The 21,941-nt window shown below is 36.6% G+C and overlaps 1 protein-coding gene across 2 annotated transcripts in view; it reads left to right on the top strand.

The window, feature by feature from the left end:
• MDGA2 (MAM domain containing glycosylphosphatidylinositol anchor 2) overlaps positions 1–21,941 on the top strand; it is an 801,291-nt gene that overhangs the window by 532,934 nt on the left and 246,416 nt on the right. For both annotated transcript variants that reach the window (XM_036839763.1, XM_036839756.1), the window contains exon 6: positions 18,083–18,352. In XM_036839763.1, coding sequence (XP_036695658.1) covers positions 18,083–18,352 — 270 coding nt within the window. The remainder of the gene's footprint in view (positions 1–18,082; positions 18,353–21,941) is intronic.

Raw genomic sequence — 21,941 nt, 5'->3', positions numbered from 1 at the left:
CAAAGACCCTGAAAATTCAGTGACTATGCAATGGTTTGCATACTAAACATTGTTTTGTGTGTTTAAGTAAAATGTTAAATATGAATACGAGTTTAGAAAAGCATTACTATAATGTATACAGATCTACAGTCAAAGAATATGTAATATGGATTTAATTCTTAAGTCACTGGAGAGTTAAATAGGCAATTCAATACATACCAATATTAAAAACTTGAAGAAAAACAAAAAATAATTCAACATTTCAAACAAATGGTATTTGTTTCCTCTGCAAAGATATTTCATCAGTTCATATTAATCATGTAGAATGGGAAATATGTGTTTAACAAAATCTATATGGAAAACATCAGAACTAGAGTAGGAAAGTTATATTTTCAGTAGCTTTGTGAAATAAAATATTGGCAGGACACTTTTTGTACATGCAGTTTCTCATGTGTAGAGAGGAATTGAATTTGAAGGTGATTCAGTCAGTGTTTTATCTTTCATATTAAAATAGTATTAAAAAGGTTTTATTGACTTTTAATCTTTCCTTAAGCAACATTCCATTTTGTGCAGCTTTTTAGTTCCTTCACGTATGTTACACTACAGTATTATCTTACTCAAAAAAGAAACACCTCCCTTATCATATAGCAGCATTGTCCTAGAATATGGCAACAATACATTTAAACATACTCTGAATGTCTGAAATCCCAAGATAAGAAATGTAGCTAGTTTAATAGTTAGGCTTGAATTGACTTGTGTTAGAATTAGATCTGTAATAACATTCTTAAACAGCAGTTAGTATTTACAGTATGTCAACCTGATACTGTACTGAAACCTACTACAAGGTCTATAGTTTAAAACTGTCGTTTTCTACGGTGCAAACCACAATTTTATTGTTTTGTAATTTAGTCCAATATATTGGCTCCTAACCACACACAAAACTTGGAATCAAATCCCTCTGCTTTGTCATATTTATTTTTAACAAATTATGCTCTGATTCTGCCTCTCTTTTTCTTTCTTTTTCATTTAATTAGCCATGGGGAAGGAATATCAATGTAAGCCTAAAAGTAAATAATAGTTAATATATCTGTACTTGAAAGGAGAACACCTCCTGAAAACATATTTAGCCCTTTATAAAACAAAGTCTACACATTTCTCAGGTTTCCCAGGGCAGGCCTTAATTTGTTGAGGCACCCCTCACCTCCTAGAATTAGACTCCTCATTCCAACACTTTCAGATGCACATGTCAGTTGGAGGCTAGAGCAGAAATCCCAGCTAGGAGATTGGTAACAGATACTTGGCAAGGGCTGAGGTACTCATGACACTGCACTTGTCTGGGTTGTGACCCAATTCAGCGATCAAGGTATGATATTCTTAATTTTACGAAACTACTTCTAGAATCCAATGTAAATAATCATTATAATGCTTAAATGTGTTAAGTATGAATGTATGTATGATTTGTATGCTTTGATTTCTTTAATTTGACCTTTGGTCCAGTATTGTATTTAGCAAAATATGACTACTTTTGTCCTTTGCGAAGTAGTATTTTATAGAAAACTTTAGAAGCACCAGCAAAAGTCTCTCTCTCTTCTCCCCCATCCCATGATTAATAACTAAATATATGGATATATTACTTCTTTTCTTGCTTTTTAAAATTGTATCTGCCTAATCTGATATTTGGGGTTGGCAGTTGAAATGTCAATAAATGAAGACTTGGTTAATAGTTTATGACCATGCTTACTGTTCCATGTAATAATACACTTGTTTTTCTTACTCTTTTCTTAGTGGTATATTGTCAACTGCCACTGTTGTTCTCCACTGTTCTGTCTCAGGAAGCCTTTCCTTGTTTAAATTTCTCCTCCTTACCTTGTGAAGTCTGAGAACTTAAATAACTGAGCCCATTATAGTTTTGTATGAGTTAGGAGTGAAAACACTGTGAGCAATGGCCTAAGAGCCTCTTCCACAGTCACTTCAGAATTTAGGCTTTTAAATTATGCCTTAGGGGGTTCACAAGTCCTTTTTGCCTTCTATTCTAAATGGTAGAGATTTCTGGAAGCCTGACTAGCAAACCATATTTATTTTTGCCTTCCCTAGGCTTTTATTATAATAGATGATATTAATGTTATCCCTTTTTTCTATTAGAGCAGCAGCATTAATTCTTTCTCTGGCATAAATATCATCAGGAATTTAATTAGAGCTTGAAAATTATCAGCTTTATTTCACTCTGGAGTTTATCTACAATGCTTTAATTCCATCTCAAGTCAGACTGCCTAGATTAGAATCTCAGCTCCACCATTCACTATGTACGTGACCTTGGGAAAGTTATCTAAACTATCTCTCAGATTGGTAATAATAGTAGCTATCTCATAAAATTACATGAGAAATATATGAAAAGCTTTTTGAAGTGTGCCTGGAACGTATTAAGGGCTATAGTTGTCTCCATCTAATTACAAACACCTCGAGGGTAGGATTTTTGTCTGTTTTGTTCTATTATCTCCAAGGCCTAGAACAGAGTCTGACACACAGTTGGCACTTAATAAATATATGTTGAATTAACAGTTTTTCTTTAAATAAAACATAGGTTATTCCTTTGTTTGCTGTCAGTTTATTTTGTTGCTATCAATGACCTGGCTAATTAAGCTCCTGATCTGATTTCTAATCTTTGCTATATCTTGGAACCAATTTAGATATTTGAGTAACCTGAGTATAGATATGTCACAAGATTAGGAGACTATATGCCAAGGTGTTTTCCTAATCAAGGTAGACATTTGGCCTGGGCAGTCCTTTGGAAACTAATGGAATTCCCTTGGAGAGGCAAACAGAGGCCCAGCAGAGTTAAATCTGTTCAACATTACTCTTTAAGATTAGCTATGAACCACCTTAGCAATATTACTATGAAATGAAATTGTAGAATCATAAAAAGTTTCAAAATATAACATTATAATACAGTGTCACCAGGATGGGTAATAAAAAGAAAAAAAAAACACACCTAATTTTTATCAGACCAATAAGACAGAGTAAGAGAGTAACTAATAAGAGAGTACCTTTTTGCACCATCCGTCTATGTTGCAAATACTGGTTGTAGAAATACCAGCTGCCTCCATTTCAGCAGCCCTGATGGCCAGAGCAGAATTATTGTTTTGTTTTCTTTGCTACTCTAGTGAGGCCTCAAGAAGTATAGCTGGGAGATAAACACCAGATGGTCTTGGAGGTGATGTCTTTATCTGTCCTCCTACTGCTATATCACTCTTACAGAAGAGCCTTAAATCTTGACTGATCTTTTTAATTCTATATTGAATTACCCACATACTGGTCCTCTTATGACAAAGGCCATATGCCTTTAGTTTTGGTTTCAGGGATATAATTTGGTTTAATCAAATGGTTTATTGATAGTAATGTATGTGCTATAACTGAGCAAAGAATTAAGTACAAAGAAGTGTAAATAATATGCTGTAATTATTTTATGTGAGTGGTGCACTAAATTTTGAAAGAGAAATTCTTTGCTATCACCTTGTTAGTGATATAAAGCGTGGTTAAGTTTAGATGGGTTGAACAATGAGAGAACAGAAAGGTCTTCATAGCTAGTGTTTTTCAATGAATGGTTCATGAAATCCTGAGTTTTTCATGGTTTTTTTTTTTTGGTTAAGTTTATGACAAATAGGTCTTATGTGGAGTTTCCGTTCTCTAGTCTTTAAATTCAACATTCTTTTATTCAATAAGACTTTATTAAGCACATAATTCTTTGCCAAATCCTTTTCTGAGTGCTGTTGGTACAAATATGAAAAACATCACCCTTTTCACAGATAATTCAATTCTTAAATATCGCACAGTGAAAGGCGAAGGTAAATGTTCTAATGGTGGCTAAGGTATGTGAGGAGGGGTGTGTGTGGGAAGCTGTAATAAGCCGCTATGCTTATACAAAAGAGGAAGGAATTCAATTGCCTTGTACAAAAACTAAGAATTTGGTAAAAAACTGATATTGACATTTGACCGTGGTAAAGTGGTTTACCGGGTGAATAAGCACTGGAAGAGAATCCCAGGCAGCAGGAATAGCAAGTTCATGCCTTCTTGATTTTGTGAGGAGGACATTTTTGCAAACTGGCACTATTCCTAAAAACCTGGTATCTTCCATGAAGAACAGGAAAATTCCACAGACAGCAAGTTCCTTGGTTGGAAGTACTTAGCTTGGATTTTCTCTCCATGAATGATGGGATTCTGCTGCAGCTGTAGATAATGCTCAGTTTCTGGTAAACTTGAATGAGACCTGCTTTGCCAAAATTTCACCTGTTGGAAGGAACATTAAGGGATTGTTGGCCAAGGGAGGGAGATGTAAGTGGTGATAAAGTTCTTCTTCGTCATGTTTCAACAATATTTATGAAGACTTTTTAGGCCATTAAGTATTAGTACCCCAACTATTGGCATAACTTATTGACTGAAATAAGCTTTTGACTTTATCTTTTGCTCACCTTAGAACACAAGTTCCAGCTCTAGTTTTTCTGTTTATCTTGTTTAATGACTAGATTCAAATGTAAATAACACTCATTATAATTTGTAAAGTCTGATTTCATTGAAGAATATCTTTTGGGAAATTTTTTTTTTTAATATTATTTATTTGGCTGCACCGGATCTTAGTTGCGGCATGCGGGATCTTTTTTTTTTTTTTTTTTTAGTGGCAGCATGTGGAATCTTTAGTTACGGCATGTGGGATCTAGTTCCCTGACCAGGGATCAAACCCGGGCCCCCTGCATTGGGAGCGTGAAGTCTTAGCTACTGGACCACCAGGGAAGTCCCCAGATTTCTTTACTCATTATGCTGTGATGGCATAAATATCCTGGTTAGGGATCATAAATGCACATGACTTCAGAGAACAGGGAGGTGATGTAAATATGTGAAGTCACCCAAGACAATGGGAGTCATGGGGAGAAGGCTGGTTCTCATCCTATTAAGATGTAAGATTCTGAGTGCAGGAATTCTTGGGCTGTTTTGTTCACCATTATATCCCAAGTACCTATCACAGGCCTTGATACATAGTAGGTGCTCAGTAAATACTTATTAAATGAATATGTTGAAATGTGTTATACTAGGGAGACCAAACAATACCTAAAGACATTTATTCCTAATAATGATAACAACAAACAATAAATAATATTGTGCCAATCAAACAAAACCCATTTAGGGAAGCCCTTTTTGGAACTCATGGCATTATGCCATGAGTATACCATTTCCTAGTAGGTCTCTTCTAGGAAACTTTTATGCAATTTTCCATGAAGGAACATATTTACTCTGCCTTCTCAATGATTTGCAGAACTATCTGTCCTTTGAACATTAAAAAAATGAAAAATGCTTGTTAGCTTCAGTATCTATAGGAAAGGCTCTCTCTTGCATTAGAGACTATTTATGAATACTATTTCAAATATTGCCATATCCTGAAACATTGTTTTAAATAGAATTTCCTAATATTATATCATTCCTGGGCTTCATGAGAATCAATCAATTTGTCAATAATTATAATATTTGAATAATAACTTCAACTATATGTGTGGATTATTTTGAATTTTCAAATCAACTTCTAATATATTCTCTCATTTTTAGCATGTGAAATGTCCATTGCTACCTGTATTTCAATGAAACGTCTGTTGAAAATGAATTCCAATGAAATGCACGAAAATACAGTGATTCTTGTATCTTAGTGAAATGACTTCTTTTTGCAAGAGAAACTTTTTTCTATTCTTTGAATCTGTAAACATAGCATGTCTCTCCATATAGAAGCTGGACTTGGTTTGTCTATCATGTGTATATTTTAGTTTAAAAAATGTACAGCCATGGAAAAGAAGCAGAAAGTTAATTGTATGTATTTTTACTTCCTCTTCCTTTTATTCATGCTGTGCTCTTACTCATTTTATTTTGTGCTTATATCCTGATGGGTAAAGGTGCCCCTGCTCACCACTGATTTCTTCCTTATTCTTTCTTTAGCCTTTTCACGTTATCTCCATGTGGCCAACTACTGATCATTGAATTTACATGGGAAGGGTGTCCTAGCAAACACTGTGAGTGCCCTGCTTTCTCCTCTTAGTCCGTTCTGGAGGTTATTGTAGTTTCTTTTGACAGATTCGATTCAATATCCTTCTGTTTGAAAACTTTCGCTGGACTCAGCAATGTGTTCAGCCAATGCAGAAGGCTGGTAAGTTAAGACCCATAGAATAATCCTTAACTAATGAAGGACACGAGTTGGTAGGTAAATACCCCAGCCAGCCTCCTCACTTTTCAGAGGGAGAGTTCTGAGATGTGTTCTATCTAGTTTCCCAAAGGGTCCCCAGCAGCAGGGAGTTAAGTTTCTCACAGTGACAACTGCTCATTAGTGCTCAATTACTGGGTTTTCTCCCTTTCTTTGTCTCTTCTCTTCTCCTTCAGTATTCTTCCTGCGATCTCCACCCAGATGAACTATTTTCTTATATTAGGACCTGCTTTTGGGAGGATTCAAAATAAGACTAATACCATCCTAGCTGAGGATTTTTTATTGGAGTTCATTCTGGTGGGGGTTTTTTTGTTGTTGTTTTATTGGTTTTGGGGGGAGTTGTTTGTTTTTTCATGTTCTTCCTTCCTTGTGATTTTTCTCTGTGACTCAGTATTCAAGTTCCTTCCAATCAAAGAATCATATGTCTCAGATTATCTCTAACTCAAGGCAACCGGCAACTTTTACCGTAGTTAACTATTTCATATGAATTTAATCGAAGCGTCGGGGGTGAAAAACTAAGTTCCTTTTTAAAAATTAAAAGGCCCAGATCCATGGAGAGCCAAATCTCTAAAAATATAAAGATGATTAGCACTGCATTGTTTTCAATTTTTTTAAACCATGTTTATCTTCAGCTAGCTGTTATGTTAGGTAGTAGCCAAAACAAACCCACCAATACAGTAGTATTTTCTTCCTACAGAATGTATTCTTAATTAACCCCAACCTAAATCTTTGTATTACAATCCAGAAGATCTCACGAGGAACTGACTCTAAAATTAATGGTCATGAATCCCAGTCTACAAACTCAGGTTTGAAAGAAATATATCTTTATTATTCTATAATTCAACTTCATTTTTATTTCAACCACCTATTCTGCCATAATTTCAGAAATTGTATCTCAGTCAACGTGGAGTTCCCATTTCCACCAGATTTTATTTAAATTCTAGGGGTTGCTATATTATACTAAGGTGTGGGACATGAGATCTGGATCTTTTGACAGGCACGTATCGTCTAAGATCTCCCTCATTCCTACTGTCTTGCCACATTCAGTTCTGGCCCGTCTCTCTGCTTCTTCCATTCCATTGTGTGGGGCTGGGGCTGTTCCCCTGAGGCATGGAGCCTTTCCCATGAGACTCAGTATGGCCTGTCTGTGTAGCCAGTCATACTTAGTGACCTCAAAGCAGGAAGGGACACACGCATCCCCTCTGCTCTTGAATGTGCAGGTGTTCAGGATTTGGTGTGGGAGTCAAGAAGCCAATCCTCTCTGTCTCAGACCAACTGAAGTAACTGTTGCTTAGCCCAAGAAAACTTTTCTTTTTGTTGGCCAGGAGAGGAGGAACTGAAGGGAACATGGGAAGAATTCTCTTCCTCAGAGATATTTCCTAAAATATACTTACCGTGTTGCAGTTATTGAAGGGTTTAGGATTTTGGAAAATAAAAACCACAGACTGTTTGGTCTCTCCTCTCTTTCGTTTCCCTTCCCTTCTTTTCCCTTTCTTTCTCTTTCTTTTTCTGTCATTCTACTTCATCACATCCCTCCCAGGGCGAATAATTTATAGATTGATCGATCTATCGATCAATCTATCTATCTATCTATCTATCTATCTATCTCTCGTATTTCCACCACAGGGAACATCAAGCATGCTAGAATGTTGACATACTGATCTTAAATGAGCCAAGTCTCCAAGGCAACTGCTGTGGTGACCCATGCCTTCCATCATTGAGTGCTGGCAAGAGTCTCATTCGGATAGTCTGATGGGCACTTTTTTATGAGCACTGTATACATAGAGAATGTTTATAGCTGGTGGTGTATGTCTGTGCGTGTGTCGTATTAAACACAGACTTAGTTGGAATAATTTTTATGTAATTTGAGCCATGTTTTGGCAATAACTATAAAACATGTTTACAATAATCTGTGATTTTTTAAATATACTATAGATGCTTCACTTAACTTGATAGATTTCCTTTTTTATTTTATGTATTTCACCTTTTTCTACTTTTTACTTTGGTTTGATGAACATCCCAAATAAAAATTAACATACTGTCCACTCAGTGTTTCTCTTGTCCCTTTTCAACTTCTCTGTTTCATTTCTTTATTACTTAAAATGAGCTTCAAATAGTAATCTGTCTCTGATATGTTGCTGTGAAGAATGACTGAATATCTAGATTTCTGCAGTATGTTTTAGAACAACGCTCTTGTCTCATGGTTATAAGGAAGCTGATGATCTCGATGGCTTTACATGTTTATTCTTACATAGTGATGGGATAATTCAACCAAAACATACAATAGATATTTAATTAACACTCAACCACATACATGATTCAGTGCAACGAGATTAATCTTTCTTAATTTCCTGATTACCTATATAAGAGCAGAAAAAGAAACATAATGCATGGACTCGAGGTGGTGTTGGAGAGTTTAAGAGCACTGTAAAAAACTAGCATTCACTTGCACTTCACTTTTGCCTATGAGCTTTTTTTTTTTTTGTCTTTCTGTGTCTGACTTATCTATTTTTTTTTTAACACCTTTATTGGAGTATAATTGCTTTACAATGGTGTGTTAGTTTCTGCTTTATAACAAAGTGAGTCAGCTATATGTATACATATATCCCCATATCTCTTCCCTCTTGCGTCTCCCTCCCTCCCTCCCACCCTCCCTATCCCACCCCTCTAGGTGGTCACAAAGCACCAAGCTGATCTCCCTGTGCTATGCGGCTGCTTGCCACTAGCTATCGATTTTACATTTGGTAGTGTATATCTGTCCATGCCACTCTCTCACTTTGTCCCAGCTTACCCTTCCCCCTCCCCGTGTCCTCAAGTCCATTCTCTAGTAGGTCTGCGTCTATATTCCTGTACTGCCCCTAGGTTCCTCATGACCTTTTTTTTTTTTTAGATACCATATATATTTGTTAGCATACAGTTTTTGCTTTTCTCTTTCTGATTTACTTCACTCTATATGACAAACTCTAGGTCCATCCACCTCACTACAAATAACTCCATTTCCTTTCTTTTTATGGCTGAGTAATATACCATTGTATACATGTGCCACATCTTCTTTATCCATTCATCTATTGTTAGCCATTTAGGTTGCTTCCATGTCCTGGCTATTGTAAATAGAGCTGCAGTGAACATTGTGGTACATGACTCTTTTTGAACTATGGTTTTCTCAGGGTATATGCCCAACAATGGGATTGCTGGGTCATATGGTAGTTCTATTTTTAGTTTTTTAATCAATTTACATTCCCACCAACAGTGCAAGAGGGTTCCCTTTTCCCACACCCTCTCCAGCATTTATTGTTTGGAGATATTTTGATGATGGCCATTCTGACTGGTGTGAGGTGATACCTCATTGTAGTTTTGATTCGCATTTCTCTAATGATTAATGATGTTTAGCATTCCTTCATGTGTTTGTTGGCAATCTGTGTATCTTCTTTGGAGAAATGTCTATTTAGGTCTTCTGCCCATTTTTGGATTGGGTCTTTTGTTTTTTTGATATTGAGCTGCATGAGCTGCTTGTAAATTTTGGAGATTAATCCTTTGTCAGTTGCTTCATTTGCACATATTTTCTCCCATTCTGAGGGTTGTCTTTTCGTCTTGTTTATGGTTTCCTTTGCTGTGCAGAAGCTTTTGAGTTTAGTTAGGTCCCATTTGTTTATTTTCGTTTTTATTTCCATTTCTCTAGGAGGTGGGTCAAAAAGGATCTTGCTGTGATTTATGTCATAGAGTGTTCTGCCTATGTTTTCCTCTAAGAGTTTTATAGTGTCTGGTCTTACATTTAGGTCTTTAATCCATTTTGAGTTTATTTTTGTGTATGGTGTTAGGGAGTGTTCTAATTTCATTCTTTTACATGTAGCTGTCCACTTTTCCCAGCACCACTTATTGAAGACGCTGTCTTTTCTCCATTGTATATTCTTGCCTCCTTTATCAAAAATAAGGTGACCATATGTGCGTGGGTTTATCTCTGGGCTTTCTATCCTGTTCCATTGATCTATATTTCTGTTTTTGTGCCAGTACCATACTGTCTTGATTACTGTAGTTTTGTAGTATAGTTTTGTGGTATAGTCTGAAGTCAGGGAGCCTGATTCCTCCACCTCCGTTTTTCTTTCTCAAGATTGCTTTGGCTACACGGGGTCTTTTGTGTTTCCGTACAAATTGTGAAATTTTTTGTTCTAGTTCTGTGAAAAATGTCAGTCGTAGTTTGATAGGGATTACATTGAATCTGTAGATTGCTTCGAGTAGCATAGTCATTTTCACTGTGTTGATTCTTCCGATCCAAGAACATGGTATATCTCTCCATCTGTTTGTAACATCTTTAATTTCTTTCATCAGTTTAATTTCTTTCATCAGTGTCTTATAGTTTTCTGCATACAGTTCTTTTCTCTCTGTAGGTAGTTTTATTCCTAGATATTTTATTCTTTTTGTTGTAATGGTAAATGGGAGTGTTTCCTTCATTTCTCTTTCAGATTTTTCATCATTAGTGTATAGGAATGCAGGAGATTTCTGTGCATTAATTTTGTATCCTGCTACTTTACCAAATTCATTGATTAGCTCTAGTAGTTTTCTGGTAGCATCTTTGGGACTCTCTATGTATAGTATCATGTCATCTGCAAAGAGTGACAGCTTTACTTCTTTTCTGATTTGGATTCCTTTTATTTCTCTTTCTTCTCTTATTGCTGTGGCTAAAACTTTCAAAACAATGTTGAATAATAGTGGTGAGAGTGGGCAACCTTGTCTTGTTCCTGATCTTAGTGGAAATGGTTTCAGTTTTTCACGTTGAGGACGATGTTGGCTGTGGGTTTGTCATATATGACCTTTATTATGTTGAGGTAAGTTCTCTCTATGCCTACTTTCTGGAGGGGTTTTATCGTAAATGGGTATTGAATTTTGTCGAAAGCTTTTTCTGTGTCTATTGAGATGATTATATGGTTTTTCTCCTTCAATTTGTTAATATGGTGTATCACATTGATTAATTTGCATATACTGAAGAATCCTTGCATTCCTGGGATAAACCCCACTTGATCATGGTGTATAATCCTTTTAATGTGCTGTTGGATTCTGTTGGCTAGTATTTTGTTGAGGATTTTTGCCTCTATTTTCATCAGTGATATTGGCCTGTAGTTTTCTTTCTTTGTGACATCTTTGTCTGGTTTTGGTATCAGGGTGATTGTGATCTCATAGAATGAGTTTGGAGGTGTTTCTCCCTCTGCTATATTTTTTTTTTGGAAGAGTTTGAGAAGGATAGGTGTTAGCTCTTCTCTAAATGTTTGATAGAGTTCGCCTGTGAAGCCATCTGGTCCTGGGCTTTTGTTTGTTGGAAGGTGTAAAATCACAGTCTCAATTTCAGTGCTTGTGATTGGTCTGTTTATATTTTTTGTTTCTTCCTGGTTCAGTCTCAGAAGGTTGTGCTTTTCTAAGAATTTGTCCATTTCTTCTAGGTTGTCCATTTTACTGCCATATAGTTGGTTGTAATAATCTCTCATGAACCTTTGTATTTCTGCAGTGTCAGTTGTCAATTCTCCTTTTTCATTTCTAATTCTATTGCTTTGAGTCTTCCTCCTTTTTTCTTGATGAGTCTGGCTAATGGATTACCAATTTTGTTTATCTTCTCAAAGACCCAGCTTTTAGTTTTATTGATCTTTGCTCTTGTTTCCTTCATTTCTTTCTCATTTATTTCTGATCTGATCTTTATGATTTCGTTCCTTCTGCTAACTTTGGGGTGTTTTTGTTCTTCTTTCTCTAATTGCTTTAGGTGTAAGTTTAGGTTGTTTATTTGAGATAGTCCTTGTTTCTTGAGGTAAGATTGTATTGCTATATACTTTCCTCTTGGAACTGCTTTTGCTGCATCCGATAGGTTTTGGGTTATCATGTTTTCATTGTCATTTGTTTCTAGGTATTTTTTTGATTTCCTCTTTGATTTCTTCAGTTATCTCGTGGTTATTAATTAGTGTATTGTTTAGTCCCCCTGTGTTTGTATTTTTTATAGATTTTTTCCTGTAATTGATATTTAGTCTCAGAGCATTGTGGTCAGAAAAGATATTTGATATGATTTCAATTTTCTTAAATTTACCAAGGCTTGACTTGTGGCCCAAGATATGATTTATCCTGGAGAATGTTCCATGAGCACTTGAGAAGAAAGTGTATTCTGTTTTTGGATGGAATGTCCTGTAAATATCAATTAAGTCCATCTTGTTTAATGTATCATTTGAAGCTTGTGTTTCCTTATTTATTTTCATTTTGGATGATCTGTCCCTTGGTGAAAGTGGGGTGTTAACGTCCCCTACTATGATTGTGTTCCTGTCGATTTCCCCTTTTATGGCTGTTAGCATTTGCCTTATGTATTGTTTGGTCTGGTGGGTTTTTACCTTGCTCCTTCATCTGCTATGTGTTTCTCTGTCTTCTCATTTTGCTTAACTTACTGTGTTTGAGGTCTCCTTTTCACAGGCTGTGGTTTCGTAGTTCCCGTTGTTTTTGGTGTCTGCCCCCAGTGGCTAAGCTTGGTTCAGTTCGTTGTGTAGGTTTCCTGATGGAGGGGACTAGCGCCTGTGTTCTGGTGGATGAGGCTGGATCTTTTCTTGCTGGTGGGCAGGTCTGCGTCCGATGGTTTGTTTTGGGGTGTCTGTGACCTTATTATGATTTTAGGCAGCCTTTCTGCTAGTGGGTCGGGTTTTGTTCTGGTCCTGCTAGTTGTTTGGCATCGGGTGTCCAGCACTGTAGCTTGCTGGTCATTGAGTGGAGCTGCATTTTGGCGTTGAGATGGAGATCTCTGGGAGATTTTCCCCATTTGATATTATGTGGAGCTGGGAGGTCTCTGGTGGACCAATGTCCTGAATTCAGCTGTCCCACCTCAGAGGCACAGGACTGACACCCAGCCAGAGCACCAAGACCCTGTCATCCACACGGCTCAGAATAAAAGGGAGAAAAAAAGAAAGAAAGAAAGAAAAAATAAATAAATAAAATAAAGTTATTAAAATAAAAATAAAAAATAATTATTAAAAATAAGGAAAGTTTAAAAGTAATTTAAAAAAAAGAAAGAAAGAAGAGAGCAACCAAACCAAAAAACAAATCCACCAGTGATAACAAGCGCTAAAAACTATACTTAAAAAAAAAAAAAAGGACAGTCAGAACCCTAGGACAAATGGTAAAAGCAAAGCTATACAGACAAAATCACACACAGAAGCATACACATACACACTCACAAAAAGAGAAAAAGGAGAAAAATATATATATTGTTGCTCCCAATGTCACCGCCTCAATTTGGGATGATTCGTTGTCTATTCACGTGTTCCACAGATGCAGGGTACATGAAGTTGATTGTGGAGATTTAATCCACTGCTGCTGAGATTGCTGGGAGAGATTTCCCTTTCTCTTCTTTGTTCACACAGCTCCTGGGGTTCAGCTTTGGATTTGGCCCCGCCTCTGCTCATAGGTCTCCTGAGGGCATCTGTTCCCCACCCAGACAGGACGGGGTTAAAGGAGTAGCTGATGAGGGGGCTCTGGCTCACTCAGGCCAGCGGGAGGGTGGGGTACGGAATGCGGGGCGAGCCTGCGGCGGCAGAGGCCGGCGTGATGTTGCAACAACCTGAGGCGCGCCCTGTGTTTTCCCGGGGAAGTTGTCCCTGGATCACTGCACAGGCTCCAGGGAGGGGGAGGTGTGGATAGTGACCTGTGCTCGCACACAGGCTTCTTGTTGGCTGCAGCAGCAGCCTTAGCGTTTCATGCCTGTCTCTGGGATCTGCACTGTTAGCCGCGGCTGGTGCCCATCTCTGGACCTCATTTAGGCTGTGCTCTGAATCCCCTCTCGTCGTGCACCCTGAAACAATGGTCCCTTGCCTCTTAGGCAGGTCCAGTCCTTTTCCCGGACTCACTCCCGGCTAGCTGTGATACACTAACCCCCTCAGGCTGTGTTCACGCAGCCAACCCCAGTCCTTTCCCTGGGATCTGACCTCCGAAACCCGAGCCTCAGCTCCCAGCCCCAACCCATCCCAGCGGGTGAGCAGACAAGCCTCTCAGGATGGTGAGTGCTGGTCGGCACTGATCCTCTGTGCAAGCATCTCTGTGCTTTGCCCTCTGCACCCCTGTTGCTGCACTCTCCTCTGTGGCCCCGAAACTTAACCCCCGCCACCCGCTGTCTCTGCCAGTGAAGGGGCTTCCTGGTGTGAGGAAACTTTTCCTCCTTCACAGCTCCCTCCCAGAGGTGCAGGTCCCATCCCTATTCTTTTGTCTCTGTTTTTTCTTTTTTCTTTTGCCCTACCCAGGTACGTGGGGAGTTTCTTGCCTTTTGGGAGGTTGGAGGTCTTCTGCCAGCATTCAGTAGGTGTTCTGTAGGGGTTGTTCCACATGTAGATGTATTTCTGATGTATTTGTGGGGAGGAAGGTGATCCCCACATCTTTCTCTTGTGCCATCTTGAAGGTCTCCCTGCCTATGAGCTTTTAAAGGCAGTACGAAAATTAATCTTGAAAAACAATAGTTTCAACTTACAAATTACAAGATATCAATAAAACAAAATTAATAGATGTTTTATTATGTGTCCTCAAAATGTATGGGTATATTTAAATTTGTTTTTTGTGATATGGCGTAGGACCTCCAAAAGTTAAAATGGTTTTAAAATATCTCTGTCAAATGCATCAGAGTCAAATATAAAAATTATATCGTTTAGTGACTACATTTTTTACACTAGTCATTCATTTATTCATTTGCCCACTTATTGATTTGCCTTACCAATATTTATTAAGCACAGTAACTGTACAAGCACAGGACCAGGCTATGGGGGTGGTAATGAAGATAATGACAAAATAAAATGCTTTTTCAGTGCATGTTTTGTACTAGGTACTATTGTAAGCACTTAACACGTGTTAAATCATCTCACCTCTGTAAGACAGGTAATTATTTTCCTCCATTTCAACAGTGGAAAACTGAGGCACTCAGGAGTAGAAGAACTAGCCCAAGTGCACACAGTTATTAAATAATAGCAGAGTCAAGAACCCAGGTATTGTTCTCCAGAATTTGTGCTCTTACCTTTCAACTATCAGGCCATATTTCAGAGAACGCAGTCATGATGCTTCTGTCTGAAGAGCCATAGTGGAAGCCTGGCTAATGTTATAAGATGTGATATGAAAGGGAAAATAAGGGGGCTATGGAAGCTTATAGCAAGGGACTTAACTAGCCCAGGATGAAATCTCTTCTTAAAATATTTTTAATAATACACAAAAATATTTTTTTATGTTTTTCCTACTTTAATTTTTTTTCTCTATGGCATGATTTACACTTAAGCTTGATGAATCCAATGACCCTATGGTTCTTAAGCATAGCCTCATAGTTTAAAAAAGCTGATATTTATAGAATGAAACATAACACGCTAGAACAAAATGATAACAATTTCACCTTTATCTCTTTAGAATTTAAAGCTATAAAATTTTGTTACTAAAATATGAGCATTCTTAAAGTCTTGAAAGCATTAGCCCATTTTGGGGTCTTTGTGGGATATTTTTAACATCAGGGATTATCAGAGAAAATAATGCCATCTTTAATAAAACTAAGTTGGACAGTGCACTGTTTTCAATTTAGATTTGGAAAAGAGAAATTTCAATATGATTGTGAATACACTTCTGCAATGCACTATAGGTAAAACAGTGGTCTCTTGTTATTTATATATTATTTTATGAGCTTTGAAATTCTCTTGAACCTTTTTCTTTAAATATTGTCTATCTAATAGAAAAACAACTCATCCTTATACAAGTCAATTTCAGGGGCAGATATTTCTTAGTGTCACCATTGTGTGTTTCCATAATCTAAACATACGCTATTAATGGCCCTTAGGCCTTGGGACTTTTCATTTTACTAAAACATGATGTAAAACAAATGAGTTTTACTAATATAATATAACTGTTGGACTGTCTACAATTGTATTTTAACTAAATAGCTTTGTAAGATTATATTATTTACCTCAAACTAAGCTATAGGGATTTCTTTTACTTTTTCATAATGCTATGTCAATAATTAAGTATATCTATTTTAAAAATATTTAATTAGTAGTTTCTTTTTTATCAGTTTAACAATATTAAATAACTCTTTGAGATGCTTTCTTTTCTACCAAATTGCAATGCCTTTTGCCTCTTATTTTCATTTTGTGAATTCCCCAACAGGTTTATCATAGATATTTATAATTTCAAGTCAACATCTCACAAGGGCAATTAAGATACTTTGGAAACTTCTGTGTTCCTTAAGATGATGTTAGAAGGGCCAGCATGCAACAATGATGTTTAAAAAGGTCCTGCAGGCATTCCATACCTATTCCACAGAACCATAATTATAATATGGAGTTGTCTTCTTGCTCTCCTCTGGCGTCTTTTCAAATTAATTTTTTATTGAGGCAACATTGACTAATAATATTATATAAGTTTCATGTGTACAACATTATATTTCTACTTCTTTGTACCATACATCATGGTCACCATCAAAAATCTAGTTTTCATCAGTCACCATACAGTTAATCCGCTTTACTCATTTCACCCTCCCCCTGCCCCTTTCCCTCTGGTAACCACTACTCTGTTCTCTGTATCTACATGTTTATTTTTGTTTCGTTTGGTTTGTACATATATTTTGGGGTTTTGTTTTTTATATTCCAAGTATGAGTGAGATCATATGGTATTTGTCTTTCTGACTTATCTCACTTAGCATAATACTCTCAAGGTCCATCCATGTCCCAAAAGGCAAGTTTTCATCTTTTTTATGCTTGAATAGTATTCCATTGTATTCAAACAAGGCAGACAATATTGAATCACACAAGGAGTTTACCTTGTATTCTGAGAAAAGCACTGTCCAACTCTAAGCTGAAATCAATATCTAAAAAAATTACACAGTACAATTGAACACTTTGTGTTCCCAATATGGATAGATTTCAGTTTTAACTTTGGCATCAAATATTTCTGAATGTGTGAACTCAAACATTGGCCTAATGCATTCCCCCTGTTTTTATTTAGGAATGCATTATATAGGGCGGCACTGTGGTATAAGCAGAAAAAAAAGTTCTGTATGTGAACAGAGTTTTTGTGCAGTTTCTACTTTGAGTGTTTGATGAAAAGTCTGTAATACAGCATTTTTTATTGAATGGATATTTATCTACAATTTTTTTTACCTGAAAAGTTGCAAACAACTTATTTTCACTGGGGAGATTATTATAACCCAGACATTGGAGTGGTGGCTGTCATAGTTTGGTGACTATGTTTGAACAGTGGTTTATTTGTTTCTAAGTTTTAAAGCAGTGATTATGAAAACTCATTGCCTAAACTTTCTGAACAGAGAGGTTAGAGAGGAAATATGGGGGCTGCTTTAAATTACATGATTTTGTTATTCCTTTCAAGATGAAAAACCAGGCCCACTGCTTAGTAAAAACCTCCAGTGATCTTTTATCTTACTTGGTTGTGTTCAGGTTGCAAAATATGTATCATTTCACCTCAGAATGATCCAAAAATTTAAAAAATGACAATCTTCACCATGAAAATACAAGGACTAAACAACTGCAATATTTATACCTGGAAGGACAAAAGAGATTGTCAACATTAAAAGAGAACGGGATTTTTGTTTTAAAACTTTAATTCCTCTTGTCATTCTAATTTTGGAACAATAATCCAAGAATACATAAATTTTAATCCCCATCTCCATGTGTAAGATCTTAAAACAATTCCATGGGTTTATAACATGTAATTAAAATGAGTAACCATTCTACATGATTTAAACTTGATTAATACAGTAAGATTTTGGCACAAGAGAACAATATTTAATTTTAATTTTTTGAGGAAATATAAAGCATACTGTTACTCTAGTTGTAGTAGATCTAAATAGGTGCATGTTCTTTTGCTTATGTCTTTTAGCATCTCCGTCAATTAAACTCTTGGTGGATGACCCTATAGTTGTAAATCCTGGAGAGGCCATAACATTAGTATGTGTTACGACAGGAGGAGAGCCTGTACCCTCTCTCACCTGGGTCAGGTCCTTTGGGACTCTGCCTGAAAAGACTGTTTTGAATGGAGGAACTTTAACCATTCCTGCCATCACCTCAGAAGATGCTGGTACTTACAGCTGCATCGCCAATAATAATGTGGGAAACCCTGCAAAAAAGTCTACCAACATCATTGTGAGAGGTAAGTTTGCATAGAGAATGTTACAGCATAAATTTCTATATTTGCATTGAATAGTTTTCATAACATATTTTTAGTGATACTATGGAATAGTTTTATAATATGTTCTTAGTAAAAAAAATGATTAAAATCCAAATGTGGCATAGAGCATTATGCATTGTAATACAGATTGTGTATTAGTTTAAGGATTTAACAAACGCACCAATTTAATGTTTAATAAACATTTATTGAAACCCTATTACATGCAGAGCTTTAAATTGTGGGATTACATAGAGATCTATAAAACATTATCTTGTACTCAAGGATTCTACTCTCAGATAGTGAAAAAATATATATATCAATTTATAGCCATATGATGCAGTGTTTGGCAAGCATGAGTAAAAGCTATAAACATAAAAATTACAGTAGTTTCTGGCTGAAGTTATTAGGGACTATCTAATGACATTTGCATCAGGTCTTGTAGGCTGGGTAGAGTTTTAACAGACTGAGATTAGCTAAGGTCATGGAAAAGTCAGAGTTAGTAAAAGGTAAAGTTTATTTGAGGAATTTATATAAAAGGTGGTTCACTAAGTCAACAGCAGTGATGTTCTAGCTAGTGTGCTGGTGCTGCCTGTGGAAGAGATGCTAACCTTCCATTTCGGAGAAGGTGAAGTCACTGTGCAAGGAAAGCATATGCATCTTCATGTCTCACTTTACCTGGTGTGGTCCTGGGCTGGGGATGGAGGATGGTCACCAAGGCCTCTAAAGTTAAAATAGACATCCATATGCCCAAGAGGACTCTTCCAGCAGACGAATGAAAATTTATCATTAATGAAGGATTATAATGGAAGCAAAACATAATTGAGTATATTGAGATAAACGCTTGTGATTCTGTGAACATAGACTGTGGTGGTTTTAGTGACCATAGTTATCTGTTACCACCCAAACTATCAGAAATATGCTACTTGGCCAAAAATATACTCTAGTCAAAATATTGTAAGATGTTACAGTGTAAATCAAGACACTGTGGATTTCATAGCTACTAGTTTCATGTCTACTGCAAAGCTAAGGAGAAGGGGAGGAGAATAGAGTAAGTTAAAATGCCAGAAAGCTTTCTGTTCTTACCTAGTTTTAGCTGTTTTTCTTGAATAAATCCTTCTCGAATTTTATCAAGGCTTCGGTTAATTTCCAGAATTCTGAAAAAGTTGATTTTGACATTTTTGCCTGTGTGTTTGTTGCTTGTATGGAGGACCAGATTTTCAGAGACCTTTATTATGCCATTCTGGAAGTGCTTCTATCTGTATTCATTTTTTCACAAAAGGAAGGGATAAACCACGGGCTAATAAAAACATTATTGGGGAGTAATCCACAAACCATTTTGGATATATATTATAGGGTAGAACAAATGCACAAATATATATTGCTTTTATTGAGAACCAGGGTTCCCACTGTGGGAGAAGGAAGATACAAATATAGAAGGACAGAGATCTAGTGGTATTTGTTGAATTTGAATTGGTGGTATTAGGATTTTTTCAAATGTATATGTTTTTCAAGAGTTCATGATTTTTGCTCTGTCAACTGAAAGAGCTTAGAAGCAATGATACTCTAGTAGCAATGAACATATCTGACACCCAGTTCTTGGTTCTAAACACTATGCCCCCTTGAAAAAAAAAAAAGGAACATTTGGAGAAATAGATGATTCCAGGGCAGGGGCTGGGAAAATAGAAGGTGAGCCTGGGATGTATTTTGTGCCAGAAAGCAAAGAAGACTAAGAAGGCTAAAAAAAGGGTGGGGGAGGAAAGAAATAAGTGAGAGAGACTAAGAAGTACAAACTTCCAGTTGCAAAGTAAATGAGTCATGGGTGTGAGATGTACAGTGTGGGGAAGGTGGTCAATAACTATGAAAAGTAAAAATAAAAATAATAAAGTATCTTTTTTTAAAAAAAAGAAGACTAAAGAAAGCTCAAAGACTAAGGGAAATGTCAAAAGGACATAGGAGACAGCTTAAAGTGACTCCCGTTGGCCAAATTAGTGGCAATTTGAGTATTGAAATGTGTTAACGATGATAATGGTTTATAATATGTTAAATTAAAATTTCATTATTCTATAGTAATAGTAAAATGAAAAAGAAAAATAGAAATGAAAAGCTCTTCTTTACAGAAGGATCCCAGGTAAAAATCATAGAAGGAATGGTAGAATAAAAGAAAACAACCATTCTGCAATCCCCAGTGTAATAGTTGGTTCCAGCAAGGATTATCAATGGATGCTGAATTATTGGGTAAAATATTTGGAGGCAATAGAATATTCACAAGATCTCCAAGTATCACCCCAAACTACAAGCTACCCCTTTGTAGTTTTTACTAACTACAAAGCAGGAAAGGTAGCTTTTCAGTTGAGAGATTCAGCAGTCTCCACTCTAACCAAATGATCAGACTTAGGGACCACCAAAAGGGACAGTTTGACAGGAAGAGCCTCCTGATGAGATTTACTAAAGAGCCACAATATCACCTATGTAGGTTTCTCACCAAAAAAATGTCAAACCTGAACCTAATCATAAGTAAACAATCAGATAAATCTGAACAAGGGTTTCTCAACCTTGGCACTACTGACATTTTAGGATGGTAATTCTTTCTTGTGGGAACTGCTCTGTGCATTGTAGGATGTTTAGATGCATCCCTGGCCTCTACCCACTACATTCCAATAGCACCTTGCTATAGATTGAATGTTCGTATCCCCCGCTGCAAAGTTCATATGTTTATATCCTAATCCCCAAGGTAATAGTATTAGGAGGTTGGACCTTTGGGAGGTGATTAGGTTGTGAGCATAGAGCCCTCATGAATGGAATTAGTATCCTTATAAAAGAGGCCCAACCCAGGTTCAATCCCTGGTCAGGGAACTAAAATCCCACAAGCTGCATGGATTTAAAAAAAAAAAAAAGAAGCCCAAGAAATCGCCCTTTCTCCTTCCACCATTTGAGATTATAGCAAAAAAAAAGTCTATGAACCAGGAAGTGGGCCTTCACCAGACACTGAACCTGCTGGCACCTTGATCTTGGACTTCCCAGCCTCTAGAATTGTGATAAATAAATTGCTGTTGTTTATAAAAATTAAAAAAAAAAAAAAGACGCTGTGGATACTGCACTATCTGCTACAAAATTCTAAGCCATACAATATTTAGTAATTGCAAGATATACCATTATTTTATGTATCATTATAAAATAAAACATCATGCCAATTGAGCTACCACAGTGTTTTCCTATGAGATCAAATGTTACTGAAAGAAGTCTTTCAGATTTGTTATACTTAGGTTTTCTTTTAAACCATGTATCACCCATTAGCATACATAAAAAGGAAAATAAAATAAAAATCAATTGATTAAATTATTCCTAAAACTTCACAATCAGAACCAACCCAACTTCTAAATCAGTTTTCATCCCAGTCTTTGATGACTATGGTTTTCTAAATCTAGTTTGATCGTAGGATCATCTGAAACTATATTGAATCCCGGTACAACTGGCAAAATGTCTAGCATAAAATGTTGGTGTTGCTCAGGTACCCTCCATAAAGAACTAACTCAATTCACAGCAATAGATGCTCCCAGAATGATTTGCTCCT

The sequence above is a fragment of the Balaenoptera musculus genome, chromosome 2 (assembly GCF_009873245.2).
Source record: "Balaenoptera musculus isolate JJ_BM4_2016_0621 chromosome 2, mBalMus1.pri.v3, whole genome shotgun sequence".
Lineage (NCBI taxonomy): Eukaryota > Metazoa > Chordata > Mammalia > Artiodactyla > Balaenopteridae > Balaenoptera > Balaenoptera musculus.
The sequence above is the reverse complement of the archived record's forward strand: the minus strand, read 5'-3'. Positions and strand labels throughout refer to the sequence as shown.